Below are 19,084 nucleotides of genomic sequence, written 5' to 3' on the forward strand. Positions count from 1 at the left end.
GTCAAGGACACCTCAGCAGAAAAGCTCCCGGGCTTCAGTTTCCTCATCTGCACAACAGGTATCATGCTGTCCAGGACTAAATGACTTGCTCAGAACAAAACCTGTCAGACAGGTGTAAAGGGCTGAGTTTGCCACCATTTTCCCTTTTAAATGTTAATCTTCTTATGGAAGAGCTAACAAATAAGGCCTATGGTAAAGAGGCAGGGAAGGTCTTTTAACAGAGAAAATCACTTGAAATGTATCTCTGAAGATACATGCTACATAGCAAACCCTTAATAATAACCACACCACTGAGTACGTAATGTGTGGCAAGAATCATCCTAAACATCTTGTGTTTCCTCATTTGTTTAACCTTTACAACAACTCTATGCGCAGTGGCACGCGCCTGTAATCCCAGCTACTCGGCAGAAGGCTCTCTTAAGCCCAGGAGTTCAAGGCCAGCCTGGGCAGCATATTGAGACTCCATCTCAAAACAAAACAAAAAACAACCCTGTGAGACATTGAGGTATACTCGTTAATATGAATGTTTACAAATAAGCAACTAAGGCCCAAAGAGTTTAGGAAACTTGCTCAGAGTCACACAGCCAGAAGGTGGCAGAACTGGGATCAGAACCCAGGCAGGCTGGCTTAGAGCTCAGACTCTTAACCAATGCATAGTGTTTCAGAAAACAACCCTGAAAATGACATGCAAGACAAATTACAGGAGAAAAAGGAACGAGAGGCAGAAGAGGCAATTAGGAGAAACTAAAGTAACTAGCCAGAGACAAAACAACAGATACAGCCAGGCACGGTGGCTCATGCCTGTAATTCCAGCACTTTGGGAAGCCGAGGCAAGGTGGATCACTTGAGGTCAGGAGTTCGAGACCAGCCTGGCCAACATGGTGAAACCCTGTCTCTACTAAAAAATACAAAAATTAGTCAGGTGTGGTGGCATGCACCTGTAATCCTAGCTACTTAGGAGGCTGATGCAGGAGAATTGCTTGAACCTGGGAGGAGGAGGTTGCGGTGAGCCAAGATAGTGCCACTGCACTCCAGCCTGGGTGACAGGGCAAGACTGTCTCAAAAAAAAAAATAAAAAATAAAAACAGATACATGGGAATAAGGAAAAAGGGAAGAATTTTTCAATGTGGAACAATTTATCCTCATTTAATAGTTGCTCATTCTGCAAAAGAGAATTAAAGAGAAAATCCTAAACTCTGACACAGCTGAAAGAATTTGTAGACCTTGCAAATGGTACTCAGAAATGTTAGTGTTTTGAGAAAATCCTTCTTTGAAACAGATGCAAGTACAACCTCCAGTCTCCAGGGAATGGTTTGAACACATACCTGTTTAGCAAATCCCCAATTCAGTCCTTCAAGAATAACACAGGCCAGTTTATTCTTCACCACTGTCAGGTTGTAATTCAATAACCAATCCCGAATCACCGCTATCTCAGATGCAGAAGGTTGCCAAAGATACAAAGGCAGTTCTTTAAACAAGTATAGAGAAACCTTATTAAAAAGAAAACAATAATCATTAAATAAAGACTTAGAAACAATGCTATATTACTACAATATTATATTATTAAACTGCTTGTAAAAAAATTTCTCCAAAAGGAACTGGAGTTTTGTTTAATTTTTAGACAAGTGAAATGGAAATCACGGACAACCAAATCAAGTGGGTATTAAAATTGATGATACATCAAAAGCACATTTCATAATCCTTTGTAAAGATCAATCTTTTTAAATATTCAAATTGGTATGCTTCAGTTTAGGTAAACCACCACACTAATGCACATTTTTAAAGTCATGATAAATCAGGGGACGGCTATTCACTTTGCAAAAGAATTTAGCACTTTAAGTAATTATTCATTCTATGGCATTTAGAAAGATACTCTATTGGCTTCCAAGCCATCTAGGCCGGGGATGGGGTGAGTGGGAGGGTGGTAAGATGAAACAAGATCAACAAAGAGACCAAGAGTTGATAGCTATTGTTAAAACTTGATGATAGGCCATTATACCATACTATTCTCATTACTTTTATATGTATTTGAAAAATCCACAATAAAAAATTTTTAAATCCTATTTACAGAAATTCTACAGCACTACTTTTAAAATAACACATCCAAGTGTGCAAATTAAGATAAATCTGGGCCAGGCATGATGGCTCATGCCTGTAATCCCAGCACTCTGGGGGGCCCAGGTGAACAGATCACCTGAGGTCAGGAGTTTGAGACCAGCCTGGCCAACATGGTGAAACCTCGTCTCTACTAAAAATTAGCCAGGCATGGTGGCACGCGCCTGTAATCCCAGCTACTCAGGAGGCAGGAGAATCGCTCGAACCCATTGGCGGACGTTGCAGTGAGCTGAGATTGAACCACTGCACTCCAGCCTGGGTGACAGGGCAAGACTCTGTCTTGGGAGAAAAAAAAAAAAAGAAGCCAAAAACAAGAAAAACACTTGAGAAAAATGTCATGAGCTCAAACTGAAAGAATCATATGATCCACTGTACATTTCTCTGGAATTCATCCACTAATCACTCAAGAAGGAGCAACAGAAAACTTCCTACTGTATTGAACTGTATATGAAAAGCTTTTTATCTCAATATAATCATCTTGCAGTAGCATACAATGTTTTTCTTTTTTTTTTTTTTTTTCTGAGACGGAGTCTCGCTCTGTAGCCCAGGCTGGAGTGCAGTGGCGTGATCTCAGCTCACTGCAAGCTCCGCCTCCCAGGTTCATGCCATTCTCCTGCCTCAGCCTCCTGAGTAGCTGGGACTACAGGTGCCTGCCACCACACCCGGCTAATTTGTTTTTTTTTGCATTTTTAGTAGAGATGGGATTTCACCGTGTTAGCCAGGATGGTCTCGATCTCCTGACCTCGTGATCCACCCGCCTCGGCCTCCCAAAGTGCTGGGATTACAGGCGTAAGCCACTGTGCCCAGCCAACATTGTTTTTCTTAAAAGGAAAATGACCATGTACTGCCACTATGGAAAACAGTATGATGGCTCCTCAAAAGATTAAAAATAGAATTATGACATGATCCAGCAATTCTACTTCTCACATGCCCAAAAGAACTGAAAGCAAGGCCCGAAAGAGATATTGGTACATCCGCATTCATAGAAACATTATTCACAATAGTCAAAAGGCAGAAGCAACCCAAGTCCCCATCAATGAATGAATGGATAAACAAAAAGTTATACACACACACACACACACACACACACACACACACACACACACACACGCACCAAGGAATTATTATACAGGCTTAAAAATGAAGTAAATGCTGACACATGCTACAACATGGATGAACCTTGAGGATATCATGCTAGCTGAAATAAACCAGTCACAAAGACCATATATTACATAGTTCCATTAATATGAAATGTCTGAAATAGGCAAAAATCTAGAGACAGACATTAGATTAGGGCTTAGGGCCCTAATCTATGAAAGGTGCTTAGGACCCCAACCTAAGAAAGCTGCTTAGAGCTGAAGGAGATAGAAGAGTAAGAGTGATAGCTGGGCCAGGCACGGTGGCTCATGCCTGTAATCCCAGCACTTTGGGAGACCGAGGTGGGTGGATCACCTGAGGTTAGGAGTTCAAGACCAGCCTGACCAACACAGTGAAACCCCGTCTCTATTAAAAATACAAAAAAATTAGCCGGGCATGATGGCGGGCGCCTGTAATCCCAGCTACTTGGGAGGCTGAGATAGGAGAATCACTTGAACCTGGGAGGCAGAGGTTGTAGGGAGGCAGAGGTTGCAGTGAGCCGAGATTGAGCCACTGCACTCCAGCCTGGGCAACAAGAGCAAAACTCCATCTCAAAAAAAAAAAAAGTGATAGCTGAAGTCTAAGGGTTTTTGAGGTGATGAAAATGCTCTAAAATTGACTGTGTTGAGAGTTGCACATATCTGTGAATAGACTAAAAACCACTGACGTATATACTTTAAATAGGTAAATTGTATGGTATGTGAATTACATCTCAAGAAAACTTTTGAAAAACTACATGAAGATTGCAAAAGGGATTGTGACAAATGACAGAAACAAATTAAATGTGTCCTCCTCAACTTAAGTTACTACATACTATTTATTTTGCTTTTGGCTGACTTTAAATAGGACCTTCTTTGTCAGTTGTTTACTCCAAGTATAAAATATAAAAACTATGAAAGCCAAACAAATTATGAAATAAAAATTGTTAATTAACTATAGGTCATAAGTAAAGTAAAAATATGTTATTGAACGAGGTGGACAAGTCAACCTTGAGATTTGAGAGAAACAATCACATCTTTTTATAAGCAGCAGCTAATCCCAAGTTGGTGTGGTGAATGACACAGAGGCCGGCACAGTAACTGTTAGTTCTTTTCATCCTGTTTATACCCCTAGTGACAAGATCATTCCCAAGAACCTTCCTATTTTTGCCAATGTTCCATTACTCCAAGATTTAAAAAAACAGAAACAAACAAAATCAGTGCTCTTACCATTCCAACCTGGTCAATGGTCTCTTGAACTCTATCCAGAAGGACGGAAATTATCTCAGGGTGAACAGCTGTGATAGTCCCTAAAAGCTCTCGACCAACCTTTGAAAAAGTCTCTCTGGTAGACAAGGTGACATAAGATACCTAAATGGGGGGAAGGGGGAAGAAGATGGCCTTTTAATATCAATTAGCAGTCAAAACACACTTATATAGTTTTTTCAAGCAAAGCAGAAAGAATCTTACATTGAGCCTTAGTTGACACTATGTTCCAAAAAATGTTAAAACTTCATACAGGCAACTGTCTACTCTGAGGCCGAAAGGTGGAGGGAGAGGAATATAAGAGAATGGCAACTTTTTATAACAATGACTTCAAGTGTGGATTCAAAAAGTATATCCCAAAGTCTGTCGGTAACAATAAAATGGTTCCTGCAGTTTCAAAACTTTTCTAAATTTGAGGAAATCACTACAATGATGACAATCAGAATGCATTTCATGGAAATGCCTAGATTCCCCTACAAAATAAGATCCCTAACTACAAGATCTTCTAAAACATTGTTTACCAACTCCTTTTGAATTATGTCTTCCAAAGTGTATGTTACAATCCATTAATGCCAATGGTGTTTTTTAACACAATGGAATATACAGAAAAATAACAGAATAAAATAAAATAGAAAAATGTAATAGTGTATCACAGGTAGATTAAGTATTGCTTCAATTGTACATACACATACAGGATCAGAATGTAATATATAATGTAATTTTTATTGTGACTCCTGGTCAAAACACTGGAAACTTTACTCAAGAGCATAAATATTACTTTAGCAACAGATCTTGAGAATGTCACTTAATGTCTGTGAAAATATGTCTTCTCTCCCCAAGTTTTTCAGATCATGAAGATAGTCTGAATTCCAGATCCATCGAGATCTTAACTTTATGCATGGTTATGAAGTACCAGTATAGGAACAGCTGAATCAAGTATTTGATCCTGGAAAGAACATCCAGGTTTGTCATTCTCAAACTGGATCATTAGGGGAAGATAATAAAACCCAAATAATCATCTTCAAACATAATTTTACTTGAGTACACTTGAATACTTTGGAGGAGATATTTTGTATGCAGAGCAACAGATAAATGACAGCTTAAAATGTAAAATGTGCAGGGCTTTTTAAATATACGAAAAACTCCAATGAACATTTTGGTAACCACTTTGGGCTAGTCCCTAGATGCTCAGGGGTCCAAATTTCACTCCCCTCCACCCTCACGGATGGCTCAGTGAAAAGAAGAAGAATGCAAGGATCTCATCCCAGCCTGTGATTTCATATTATAGATGAGGAAAATGAAGCCTGGGGTAATAAGTTATCTTTTTTGATGTGAGATGGCCAATTAATAGCAGAGTTAAAATTCAGGTATCCTAACTCCAGGTTCAATATTCTTCCCACCATCTCATTTAAACTGGCTGGGAAGCTAGGTTTCTGCTACTAGCCAGAGTGGAAGAGTTTAGTTGGAGGGAAACATGCATCATAAAAACTGTAAGTGTCAGGCTGTGTCACATTGTCTCTCCCTTACTGAAACTGGTGCAACAAATTTCAAAAGATAGTAAGTACTGGGGAATGGATATAATTCACATTTTCAATAATCCCTGTAGCAAAATAATGTTCCACTGATTCTCTATCCCTTCTCAAAAGTGTAGACAGTAGCTAAATAAGTCACAATTTGTAAAAGCAATCTCCCAAAAAATCAACAGATGGACAATACAAAAGAAAACATTTTTAGCTGATTTATAAAACTTCATATTCTAACCTCATATATCTCCAGAACAATAATTTTTATGAAGTCTTCATCCACATTGGTTCTTCTGGCCTGAGCCATCTGAGCAAAGGTAGTCAGAAGGCAAATCTCTTCTGAGCTATTCATAGAAGAAAGACACTTCTCAAAGTTGGTAAAATGTTCTGGGTCTGCAAGTTCATATCAAGATAATTAGAGTGGAGAAAGAATAAATTTATATCTTTTAATCACTCTTTCAGAGAAAAAGATTTAGGAATATTTAAAGATACAAAAGGTCTTTCTTTGTTCCAAAATAGATTTCTACAGGCATCAGGAATAAGGCTGGACCAGATGGCCTCTGAAATTCCAACAAACTCTAAATATAATGTAGCCTCACAGAAGACATTTAACATCTCTTAGCTTCAGTACCCACATCTGTCTCAAAAGGTTATTTAATAAGAAGATTAAATAGCATGTCACTGGTGACGTGCTTAGTTAACTGCAAAGCACTGCTGCTGTCACTAGGCAGTCATCTTCAAAGGCAGTACTGCCAACTTCAAAGGCACACTTGAAGCTACTTGGTAACCGTCAGACAAAGACCTGACTAATGAAAACTGCTAATACTAGCAACTACTTGGCACAAATAGGGCATTCCAAAAAAAAGAGATTTGCTTATGAAGAAAAACTGGGGGCAAGAAATTAGTTATAACCGTAACTGAAATACTAATGAATGTCATAAACAATATAATAAATGTGATATGTTTTGCCTATATCACAAAGGATGTTGTATAAGCAATACTAAATTCTGCCATTAGGAAGCAATATTCACAAATATACATGACAGTAAACTACATGCAAAGTTCTACAGCAGAAAGGAAAAAAAGCCCATTTTAAAAATATATGTGCTTGGCTGGGCGCTGTGGCTCACACCTGTAATCCCAGCACTTTCAGAGGCCGAAGGTGGACAGATCACTTGAGGTCAGGAGTTTGAGGCCAGCCTGGCCAACATGGTGAAGCCCCGTCTCTACCAAAAATACAAAAATTAGCTGGGCATGGTGGCACATGCCTGTAGTCCCAGCTACTCGGGAGACTGATGCAGGAGAATCACTTGAACCTGGGAGGCAGAGGTTGCAGTGAGCCAAGATCACACCACTGTACTCCCACCTGGGCAACACAGCAAGACTCCATTTCAAAAAAATAATAATAATAAAATTAAATTAAATATATATATATATATATCCTTGATGGAACTTTTGACAGTAAGAAGGCAACAAGCCAATAATTCTTTTCATATTTACACATTTGAGAAACCAAGGTAGATAGTTCACCAAATTTCCTGCATTTTCAAAATAACTCTGGGACATTTACCAAATCAATTTTCATTTTCCATCTCCAAATTGGATTTATAGTGGAAATTATTACACAAAGTATTCCCAGAATAATGAAAATTGGCATGATCATTCTAACTTACATTGTGAAAGGATATTTAAAAAGAAAAAAAAGAATTATCATTCAAACTTACAATGTTTAAGGTACAAATCAAGGAAAAGGCCTTATATTTTAAATAACTCTATAGAAAAAACAATGGGAGAGTGAAATAACTTTCTAACTAGCTTTTAAAATATTAACTATAAGGACAAACAAACACATTTCTACATTTATTTATCATCAGATTTGCTTATGGCTACACTTTACTAGTAGTCAGAATGTTGATCAGACTAAAACAAAAAGAAGCCAAATTAAAACAGACTGGTTTTTAACAATCACTGCTAAGAAATCTGCTAGTTAGGAAATGTTAAAACTAGTTAAAATTTGTTCCCTGGAAACTGATTTCAAGCTCACCTTACTCCCATTACCACAGATAAATAAGAACTGATTATAAAGAATAAGCACTTCTGGCATTTACTAAATATAAAAAGTGAGGAAGGGAAAAGATGCTAGGAAGCCTTATTCTTCCACAAACAATAAAAATCAAACCTCCTAACAAAATTGGTATATAAAAGATTAAGCAAAGGAGAAGATGAAAAAACAGCAAATTAGAGCAGGAGGATCAAATTTTGCAAAGACTCCACTCTCAAGGCTAGAACATAGTAAGGCAGATGAAACTTCTCTACTGTGCCACTAACTCCTGTGTCAGGTGATACAGGCCCTAAGGGAGATAAAGATAAAAGTGCCATGGGAGCCTGGAGTCCAGACAGAAAACTCCAGCAGCAGGATCCAAAGCTCTAGGGCAAGGCAAGGCTGGTACTGCCGCTTCAGGGTCTGGAATCACATCCACTACAGAGCTGAGCTGTTTGACATCGGCTCCATCTGCCACATGCTAACAGAGCCTGGCAGATAGTAAGTCTGCAATGAAGGGAGATGACACTACAAAGGAGACCTACCCAGGACTCAGGTATACAAAGAAGTGCTGCTGACCATCCCAGGCACTTCCAAAGGAAATGTCTGCTTCTGTGTTAGCTATTTCAACCACAGAAATAGCTGCCAGAGGACAGATAATGGCTGTGAGACCTCTCACCTAGCTCACTCGTAAGCCCAGGTCCAACCACGGCAATGGTCTAATAGAAGCACTGCCCCCAGGACAGTGGAGAAGCATTTTACAAAGAATAATAATATAAGGAATCCAGAGCTACCACTAAGAAGATAAAAAGAAAAACAGAAAGGGACAAAAGAGGACGCATGCAGAGCCCCATAAAAGAAAAAAGCAGAGACAGAAGAATAAAGACATCAATCTGGAGAGACAGAAATGGAGGCTGAGTGCGGTGGCTCACGCCTATTATCCCAGCATTTTGGGAGGCCAAGGCAGGTGGATCACTTGAGGTCAGGAGTTCAAGACCAGCCTGGCCAACAATGTGAAACCCTGTCTCTACTAGAATATAAAAATTAGCTGGGCATGGTGGTGCACACCCGTAATCCCAGCTACTCAGGTGGCTGAGCCAGGAGAATCACTTGAGCCCGGGAGATGGAAGTTGCAGGGAGCTGAAGTTGCACCACTGCATTCCAGCCGGGGCAATGCTCATTATTCTCAAAAAAAAAAAAAAAAAAAAAGAAAGAAAGAAATGGAAATAAAAAATAAATCATGAATGTCTGCAGAAACTACTTTGCAAACAGTAGAGGCTCAATAATTTTTAAAGTATATGATTTTCTTTTAAGTGATACAGACATTTAAAAATTTGGAAAACAGCCTTTACTTCCTGCTGTGAAGGAAAAAACACTTGGAAAACAGAATTACCTTTGGTGTTTTTTTTTAATCTTGTATTTCAGTAAATTGTCTATCTTTTTTAATGTATAGGGTAGTTTTTTAAAATCACTACAACATACATCTAATTAAATGGTGTTTTTCATTTCGAACATTATAATTTTGTTATAAGTAAATATCCTGGCCAGGCACGGTGGCTCACGCCTGTAATCACAGCTCTTGGGAGGCCGAGGCAGGCAGATCACCTGAGGTCAGGAGTTCAAGACCAGCCTGGGCAACATGATGAAACCATGTCTCTACTAAAAATACAAAAATTAGCCAGGTGTGGTAGCGTGGACCTGTAAGCCCAGCTACTCAGGAGGCTGAGGCACTAGAATCACTTGAACCCAGGAGGTGGAGGTTGCAGTCAGCCAAGAGCACACCACTCCACTCCAACCTGGGTGACAGAGTGAGACCCTGTCTCAAAAAAAATAAAAAATAAAAATAAATAAATATCCTATAGTTTAGAGGTGGTATGACGCAAAAACTTAAGTTTTCACCAAAATTAATTTTTAAAGTACACCTGTCTACATCTTTAGTTCATAAAAACAATTCAACTTTAAAAAAACAGCAATAAAAGAAAGATATTAAAATGGCTGGGCACAAAGCCTTAACAACTTTCTAGACAATTAATACATATCTGTTAATACAACTGTCAACTAGAATAATTTCACACACACATGCAAAAAAGTGCTTCGTAAAAGTTAGAATATTGTGTGTATTGGTATACTGTATGGGACTAATCAAATTTTGATTTCAGATATGCTAGTTGCTATTTAATACATCAAAACTGTGAAGCAGTCTCCTGAATTTCAAAATCATTACACATGAGTATGTAGAGTAAAACATTTTCTCTCAGTCCTTCTAAAAGTAAAAATTAAGCCCTGAAGAGAAGCACAAAAAGATAGGGAGAGCTGGACGCCGACTGCTCGGCGGGGCTGTACCTTGGAGCTGCTGCTTGCACTGGGCGGGCTGCAGGGAGGAGGAGAGCTGCTGCAGGTTCTCACTCTCCACCTGGTGCATGAGGTAGAAAAGCTTCCACAGCATTTGCACAGACAGAGTCCCAAAGGGCATCTCGGACATAAACAGCCAAATGCCAAGTCTGCATGTAAGCAGGAATCATTTTATTTATTAATCAGCTTCATTACACTAAGAAAGTAGACAAACCATTGGCTCTCAAGGAAAAAAAGATTCTTAAATCACACTGTGATTTTTCTAATATGCTTTAGTCATAAACACCTCAAGGATGGCTAAGAATAACAGCAAATACAAACCACCCAGTCTGTGCCAGGGACTGTTCTAACCACTACAATGTGTGCATGTGTGTGTGTATACATGTATGTACAATATCAACTCAAACCATCCTCACAAAAACCAAGACAATAATTATGGATATGGCCAGGCGTGGTGGCTCACGCCTGTAATCCCAACACTTTAGGAGGCCGAGGCAGGTGGATCACTTGAGGTCAGGAGTTCGAAACCAGCCTGACCAACATGGTGAAACCCCATCTTTACTAAAAATACAAAATTAGCCAAGCATGGTGGCACGTGCCTGTAATTCCAGCTACTTGGGAGGCTGAGGCAGGAGAATCACTTGAACCCAGGAGGTAGAGATTGTAGTAAGCCAAGATCGCACCATTGTACTCCAGCCTGGGCAACACGAGTGAAACTCCAACTCAAAAATAATAATAATTATTATTACGGATATTAGCACCAACGCACACAGGCTACTAAGGCACACACAGTAGTGGGTGGCAGAGAGGCCAGCTGTGGATGTGTGTGTCTGAGCACACACACAGGTACACGTGTGCCCACAGACACATGTGCAGTGGGTGGGAGGAAAATCGAAATCCATCCAGTACTCCTCTCTGAACACTGAACAAAGTTCAAATTCCTCAGCCCACATTCAAAGGCTTCCACAGTATGGCTCTGAATCGTATTTCCAACCACAGCCCTCTCTGCCTTCCTTCAGTTACCACTGCATTCCAGCAAGCCTGGAGAGACCCCACACCTCCAGGCTGGCTCCTTCCATGGGTCAAGCCCTCCTTGGACTTCCTCCTCTGCACTATTACAGAACTCCATCCATACCTGACTTTGCCATCATCATACATTCTGCCAGTGATCCCCACACTGTAGTGGCAGAAAAACCACCTGGAGACTTTCTGGAAAACGCAGATTCCCAAGCCTCACCTATAGAGACCATGATTTTGTAGGTCACAGCTGGGGCACAAGAATTTACACCTTTATAGTCACGCTTGGTGACTCAGACTCAAGTGATTCTTAAAACACAACATGAGAAACCCCTCATGGTACTGTAATTTACATATGACATACTAACCTAACAGCAATTTGAGAGCAGAAACCAGGTCTTGTTCATTTTTATATAAACCAGTTTATAACTAGAATCTTGTATTTTAATTATCTGCTACTTAAACCAGTATCTCAAAAACAATCAGCACTCAATAGATGCTTATTAAAATTGTATGTAAATGTTATCACAACTAAAAAAAAACACTTGTATCAGGATGGTGGCCATGCCTCAAGTCAGAATCTGCTAAGGAATGGCTGGATGTGGTGGCTCACTCCTGTAATCCCAACACTTTGGGAGGCTGAGGCAGGCAAATCACTTGAGGTCAGGAGTTCGAGACCAGCTTGGCCAATGTAGTGAAATCCCATCTCTACTAAAAATATAAAAATTAGCCAGGCACGGTGGTGTGCGCCTATAGTCTCAGCTACTCGGGAGGCTGAGGCAGGAGAATCGCTTGAACCTGGGAGGCGGAGGTTACAGTGATGGTGCCACTGAACTCCATCTTGGACAACAGAGTGAGACTCCATTTCAAAAAAAAAAAAAAAGGAAATCTGCAAAGGAATGTACAGCAACTTACCTGCTATTAAATTTAAAAAAAAAAAAAAATTAAAAAAATACGAGGCACTCAGAGCTGTTGCCATATTTGAGGCACAACTACTACAAATCATCCAATTACAAATTATCTAATTACAAATAAACCAAATTTAAGAAAAAAATGAATAGTGCATGCCTAATCCACATCTATGAACCTAAACAGGCAACTGGTAGTTCAAACCCACACTCACCTGGACTCTGGAAAAGCCAGCTAGACTTCTGAACAAGAGATTAAGAAACTTCTCTAAGGTCAGTTGGGCCAGGTTTCTATCTTATTAATTAATTATCCTAACACTTCACATGGGACCTGATGCTGTTTTATACCCCAAAACAAAGAAGGGAAATTGTAGAGGACTTAAAAGTAATATCACAAACACGGTGTATTTCAGGCTATAAAATTCCCTATATGGCAGACATTCAGGAAGTCTGGCATATATATACATATATATATATATACACACACACACACATATATATATATACACACACACATATATATTTATATAGGTATTTTTATATATACACACATATATATAGATATACACATATATACACACATATACACACACACACACACACACACACACACATATATATTTTGAGACAGAGTCTTGCTCTGCTGCCGAGGCTGGAGTACAGTGGCGCGATCTCAGCTCACCGCAACCTCCACTTCCGGGGTTCAAGCGATTCGTCTGCCTCAGCCTCCCGAGTAGCTGGGATTACAGGTGCCTGCCACCACGCCCAGCTAATTTTTGTATTTTTAGTAGAGACGGGTTTTCACCATGTTGGCCAGGCTGGTCTTGAACTCCTGACCTCAGGTGATCCGCCCACCTCAGCCTACCAAAGTGCTGGGATTACAGGCATGAGCCACCACGCCCAGCCCTGGTTTATATTTTTGTTGTCTGTCTTTTAGTATAGTTCAGTTTTGTTTTAGGTTGAAGGGATAGCTATTGCCAGAAATTTCCATTTGAGTGCCGAATAAATTTAAATTTCATGGCTTTAAATATCTGGTTCTCATATAATTTGTTTCCTAAAATAAACTTAAGAACAATAGCTGTCAACATTTAAAACAATTATCTTTGTGAAATTATATACACAATGTTACAGGAAGGGTTCACAGCTCAATATATAAGCTCTAGTAAGTAACTAGGATGAGAGCTTTGCCTCTCCACTAAGCAAGCACAAGAACAAGTAACAGATCAGAGAAGGAAGACTCCTCCCATGCACCAGGCCAGCGTCAGTGGACAGGTGCTACTGCACTGATGCCCTGACCCAGTCCTGAACAGGATTTGGTGCATCTCATGAGACCACCAAATTTATGGTATAAGTATAACAGGAGTAATCTAAAGATAAGGCCGGGCGCGGTGGCTCATGTCTGTAATCACAGCACTTTAGGAGGCTGAGCCGGGCAGATCACTTGAGGTCAGGAGTTCAAGACCAACCTGGCCAACATGGTGAAACCCCATCTCTACTACAAACCCAAAAAATTAGCCGGGCATGATGGCAAGCGCCTGTAATCCCAGCTACTTGGAAGGCTGAGGTGGAAGAGTTGCTTGAACCCAGGACACAGAGGTTGCAGTGAGCCAAGATCATGCTACTACACTCCAGCCTGGGCAACAAAGTGAGACTCCATCTCAAAAAAAAAAAAAAAAAAAAAAAAAAGATAAATTTCTATACCCAAGTTCTATTTAAGTTAGACTCAATGCCTTCACAGTGTCTAAAAGTGGTTAACACTTAGCTAAGACCTCCTGATCTTTCTCTAAGTCTCTAGATTATTCTATTCCCCAGATGAAACCACACAAGAACCCCCACTTACATTTGAAAAGTCCTTTATGGTTTAAAATGTATTTCCTCATATTACCACAATTCACCCTCATCACATATCCATGAGGTTAATGGAACAGTAGTATCATTATCACCATCTCCGTTTTATAAATGAAAAAAGTGAGACCACAAATATTAAGCGACCTTCCCAGGGTAACAGTAAATGGCAGACCAAGACTCAAACTTACTATACAACACAGAATAAATCAGGGGCTGAGGCTAAGAGTCACATGGCAAGAGGGAGTGTAGGCAGCTAGCTCAGGAGAGGGCCAAAGCAGGGGAGAGCCAGTAGTTCATAAGCACAGCTGGGTGGGGGTGGAGGCAGCCCCGCATCTCCTAGTGGAGGGCATAATCCTGCAGCAGAGCCCACTCCTCAACTTGGCCAGTGGCTCAGGGAAGGGAGCATGGGATGTGCAGCTATGCCCTTGCCTATGCCTCAAACAGGTCCTAGGCTGTAAGCAGTGGCACAGACAGCACGATCCAAAGACAGCATTTACAAAGCTAAGACAGAGAACCAAGATTCATGACATTCCCAGACCTTAAAACCCTTACCGGAAGGCAAATTGAGCAATAAAATCAGCAAATCATTTGCACCACATGCTGCACACCTACTGCGTCTCACTGCAGGCACTGCAGTGGGTATGTGATAGATAGAATCTATCCTTGTTTTCCCCTGCTCAAGGCTGCCCCAAAAGTTCAGGGTGGCAAAAAACTGAGACACCAGAACAGTGTTATCTTAAAACAGAAAGAAATTGAGAGAGAGAGAGAGAGACCATTTCAGTCAACAGGTGGGTACTACAGATAAGGAAACCAAGGCCCAAGAATTTGCCCTCGATAAGAAATAGATGAAATACACTAAGAAACTATTATAAAAGACCTACTTAAGCGGCTTTCACCGAATGGTTCTTACTAGTGAGGAAGTTACTTCTCACTAAATATCATCATATGTCTTACTTACCTTTTGGCCTTCAGCACATGTAGGACAGCCCTCAAAAACAGTTCATCAAATTCAACCTGTAGTTTCTCCATAGAGTAGGGCTGTTGGGCCAATCCTGAGCCTTGGTTATGGCTCACATACTGTGCCCAATGGTCACTTACATAACCAAGAGTCATCCTGAGCATGAGGAAAGATAATACAGTACTTTTCATTAGCTCAATATCTGCACCTTTATATTACATTTCCAACATTCATTTATTCAACACATATTTAGTGAGCACCTACTATCCACCTACTATTGTCCAGGTTCTGAAAGTAATGAAATGGGGAAAATAAAATCCTACCTTCATGGAGCTTACATTTAGTGAAGGGCAAAGAGCCAACAAATAAAATAAAGTCATATATAGTCTGTCACATGGTTGTAAGTGACACTGAGAAAGATAAAGCCAGAGAAAGGAATAAAGTATGTCTGGAAGTGGAGGGGTGGGCAGGGTAAGGAGGCGGGTTGGGAGCACGAAAGGGCTTACTAAAGAGGGACATTTGATAACGTCTGGAAAATAGTGAGGAATCACATAAGTGTCTATGAGAAGAGTGTCCACGTAGAAGAAACAGCCAATGCAAAAGCGCTGAGGGGTGTCAGGTATGTTTAGGAACAGCAAGGAGGCCAATGTGCTGACAGGTAGACTGGCTGGAGATGAAATCAGAAAAGTGGCAGGAAACCAGATCGTGAGGGGCCCTGCAGTCCACTGTGAGGACGTCGGCTTTTTCCCTGAGTGCAGTGGGGAGCACGGTAGGGTCCTGGGCAGACAGTGAATGGGCTGACTCACAATTCATAAGGAACACCGGCTGTTTAAGAATACACTGAGGTGGGAAAAGGGCAGAAGCGGGTGGTGGGCAAAGTCAGAAGCAGGAAGATAAGTCAGGAGGTTTAGGAATGAAATGGGGTGCTAGCAGTGAAGGCGGTAAGAAGCAGCTAGATTCTGGAAAGAGCATGTTTCATTGATTCAAAAGGATGCATGTCTTTCACACTAGTATCTCTGCAATTAGAATGTCAGAATCCATGTTAATATCAATGATGTGATGCCATAATTTGGCAGCATTTTCCCTATGTTACTGGCATATAAAATATATCTTAAAAAATAATTGGTGGCATTTTAGATTTGATAAAAGATGGTATTTTGATGGTGGAGATGATAAAATTTGCAGTTAGATTGAATGTGGGGTATAAAAGAAAGAAAAGCCACAGGTGGCACCAGGTGTTTTGGCCTGAGAAACTAGAATAGAGTTGCTACTTAATGAAACTGGGAGGAGTAGTTTGGGAGGTGGGGAGAGTGAGTTCATTTTGAGAACATTACGTTACAATGTTAATGAGTCATCCAAGTGGAGGTGCTCGGTTGGTAGCTGAATATACAATGTGTTTATGAGAGAGGTATGGACTGGAAATATAACTCTGAGAATTGTAACAGTGTTTAGATATTTAAAGATGAATGAATGACATCTCAAAAAGCAAGTGTAGATAAAGAGAAGAGAGGTCCAGGGACTGAGCCCTGAGACACTCTAACATTAAGAAGCCTGGAAGTGAGAATGAAACAACCAAGGAGGCAGAAAAGGGACTGTCAGTGAAATGGTGGAGAAATCAGGAGAATGTGGTATCCTGGAAGCCAAGGAAAGAAAATGTTTTAAGGATAAAATGATCAACTAACTACGAGAAAGGCTGCTATGTAAGCTGCGTGAGAGATGCCAAGTAGGATGAAGAGACCCAGAACTGGCCACTGGATCTGGAGCACAAGGTTCATTAGAGATCTTCATCTGTAGGAGCTGTTTGGGTAGCGGTGGGAGGAAAAGCAAGTTCAAATGAGGATGGAGGAATAAAATGGGAACTAACAGACGATCTGAAGGCAAGCCCTTATGGGAAATTGTTCTGCAATTAGAAGGTATGAGAAGAATCTGCACTAGATACAAAGAAAAGTAAGCAGATGGAAAGAAAAACAAAGAAAGAATAATCATAATACACTACAGCTGTTATTTACACAATAATGTAAACAGTGATCTTAAAACAGTAATGATACCAACGTCCTTCCTATAGAGTTACTGAGAGAATAAAATAAGAAATCACAGTCCTGGCATATAGTAAGCATGCAATCCTACATCATGTAAGTGAGCTTATGGACAAATTTTATTTATGGTCTTATTTATTAAGAAAAATCAGGAAAAAAATGTCTGGATGGACTTCTGTTAATAACAGGTAGATGGGCTTTTAGCTTTTAACAAATTTATCTCCAAGTCACCAGCCATCCTCCCTCCCACTGTCTCATTCTCCTAACTCTATACTCAAGGCTTTCTCTAGACCTCAGGAGGGACCCCCAGGCCGGGCACAGTAGCTCATGGCTGTAATCCCAGAACTTTGGGAGGCCAAGGCAGGCAGATCACTTGAGGTCAGGAGTTGGGAAGCCAGCCTAGCCAACATGGTGAAACCCCATCTCTACTAAAAATACAAAAAGTTAGCTGGGCGTGGTGGCACACACCAATAGTCCCAGCTATTCGGGAGGCTGAGGTGGGAGAATGGCTTTAACCTGGGAGGCAGAGGTTGCAGTGAGCCGAGACTGCACCACTGCACTCCAGCCCGGGTGACAGACTGAGACCCTGTCTCAAAAAAAAAGAAGGGACCCCCACCCTTTTAGGGCATCCTATAATCACTTGACTGATTTACAAAGCTAATGGATACATATCTAAAATACATGAATTAGGCCAGGCACGGTGGTTCACACCTGTAATCCCAGCACTTTGGGAAGCCGAGGCAGATGGATCACTTGAGTCCAGGAGTTTGAAACCAGCCTGGGCAATGTGGTGAAACCCCGTCTCCACTAAAAATACAAAAATTAGCCAGGTGTGGTGGTGTGCACCTGTAATCCCAGCTACTCGGGAGGCTGAGGCACAAGAATTGCTTGAACCCAGGAGGCATGGGTTGCAGTGAGACGAGATCGTGCCCACTGTACTCCAGCCTGGGCGAAAGAGCGAGACTCGTCTCAAAAAAATAAAATAAATAAAATAAATGAATTAAAAGTAATTTTGTTTTGGAAGCAAAAGAAAGGAGGGAGAGAAGTTTTGTAGTTTTATGGAGTTTCTTTTGGGTGGGGAAGGAAGTTGAATAACAGCATATGTATATGCTATAAGAAATGATCCAGTAAAGACAATTAAAATTAATAAAGCAGAAAAAAGAGTATAAAATTAATTCAAAGAAAAGCAGTAAATATTCTCTAAATTTATTAAGACAGCTGAAGCAGTAAGAGCCTGTATTTTCCTAGATGCCTTCTCTCTCGCCCAGACTTCAACCCAGCAACAGCTTTGGGGATCTCAACTCCAAGAACAATCATCTAGCAAGCCAGTTAAATTTGAGATAATTAACGAAATATTCTAACTGGAAGCAATTATGAAATTCTCATCTTATAGATGGTGAAGAAAAAAATCTTAACTATTACGAGAAATAAGACCTGAGGTTTACAACTAAAATGTCCATCATCCCAATTATGCAGTATCTGTGTCTGACCAGGGTGAAAGGAACAGAGAAGGGTAGAGCAACAGCAGTATTACCTGATCATATAACCAATTCGCTTCACAAACTGCCTATAGCGTGCTCTATTAAAGGTTTCTAACCCCACAGCCAGAAGTTCCACTAGTGAGTTGGCAAAGGCAAAAATTTTCATCATCTCTTGAGGTCTTGTTGTTTCAGGTAAATAATCACCTAGAAGTTAGTCAGATAAAAGAAAAAAATCATAATTACTATGAAAAAACATGAACGGATACATCTGTATAAATATTTTAATGAGGACTCAAAGCCAAGGTGGAGAAGAACTGACAGTCTCATTACTCTGGCTCCCATATCAACATGAAATGGGAAAAAACTTGAGACAATGTGCCAAATTAAAAACAATTTATTTAAGCTGGGCAATGTGCAAGCTAGC

General features: G+C 40.4%; 1 protein-coding gene across 2 annotated transcripts in view; it reads right to left on the reverse strand.

Annotated features, from left to right (window-relative positions):
* The window catches only part of EPG5 (ectopic P-granules 5 autophagy tethering factor), a 117,330-nt gene that overhangs the window by 73,983 nt on the left and 24,263 nt on the right, over positions 1–19,084 (reverse strand). For both annotated transcript variants that reach the window (XM_004059363.5, XM_055368147.2), the window contains 6 exons: positions 18,714–18,864; positions 15,144–15,299; positions 10,404–10,561; positions 6,258–6,412; positions 4,461–4,601; positions 1,326–1,490 (listed from right to left, as the gene is read on the reverse strand). In XM_004059363.5, coding sequence (XP_004059411.2) covers positions 1,326–1,490; positions 4,461–4,601; positions 6,258–6,412; positions 10,404–10,561; positions 15,144–15,299; positions 18,714–18,864 — 926 coding nt within the window. The remainder of the gene's footprint in view (positions 1–1,325; positions 1,491–4,460; positions 4,602–6,257; positions 6,413–10,403; positions 10,562–15,143; positions 15,300–18,713; positions 18,865–19,084) is intronic.

Source organism: Gorilla gorilla, chromosome 17 (genome assembly GCF_029281585.2).
Source record: "Gorilla gorilla gorilla isolate KB3781 chromosome 17, NHGRI_mGorGor1-v2.1_pri, whole genome shotgun sequence".
NCBI lineage: Eukaryota > Metazoa > Chordata > Mammalia > Primates > Hominidae > Gorilla > Gorilla gorilla.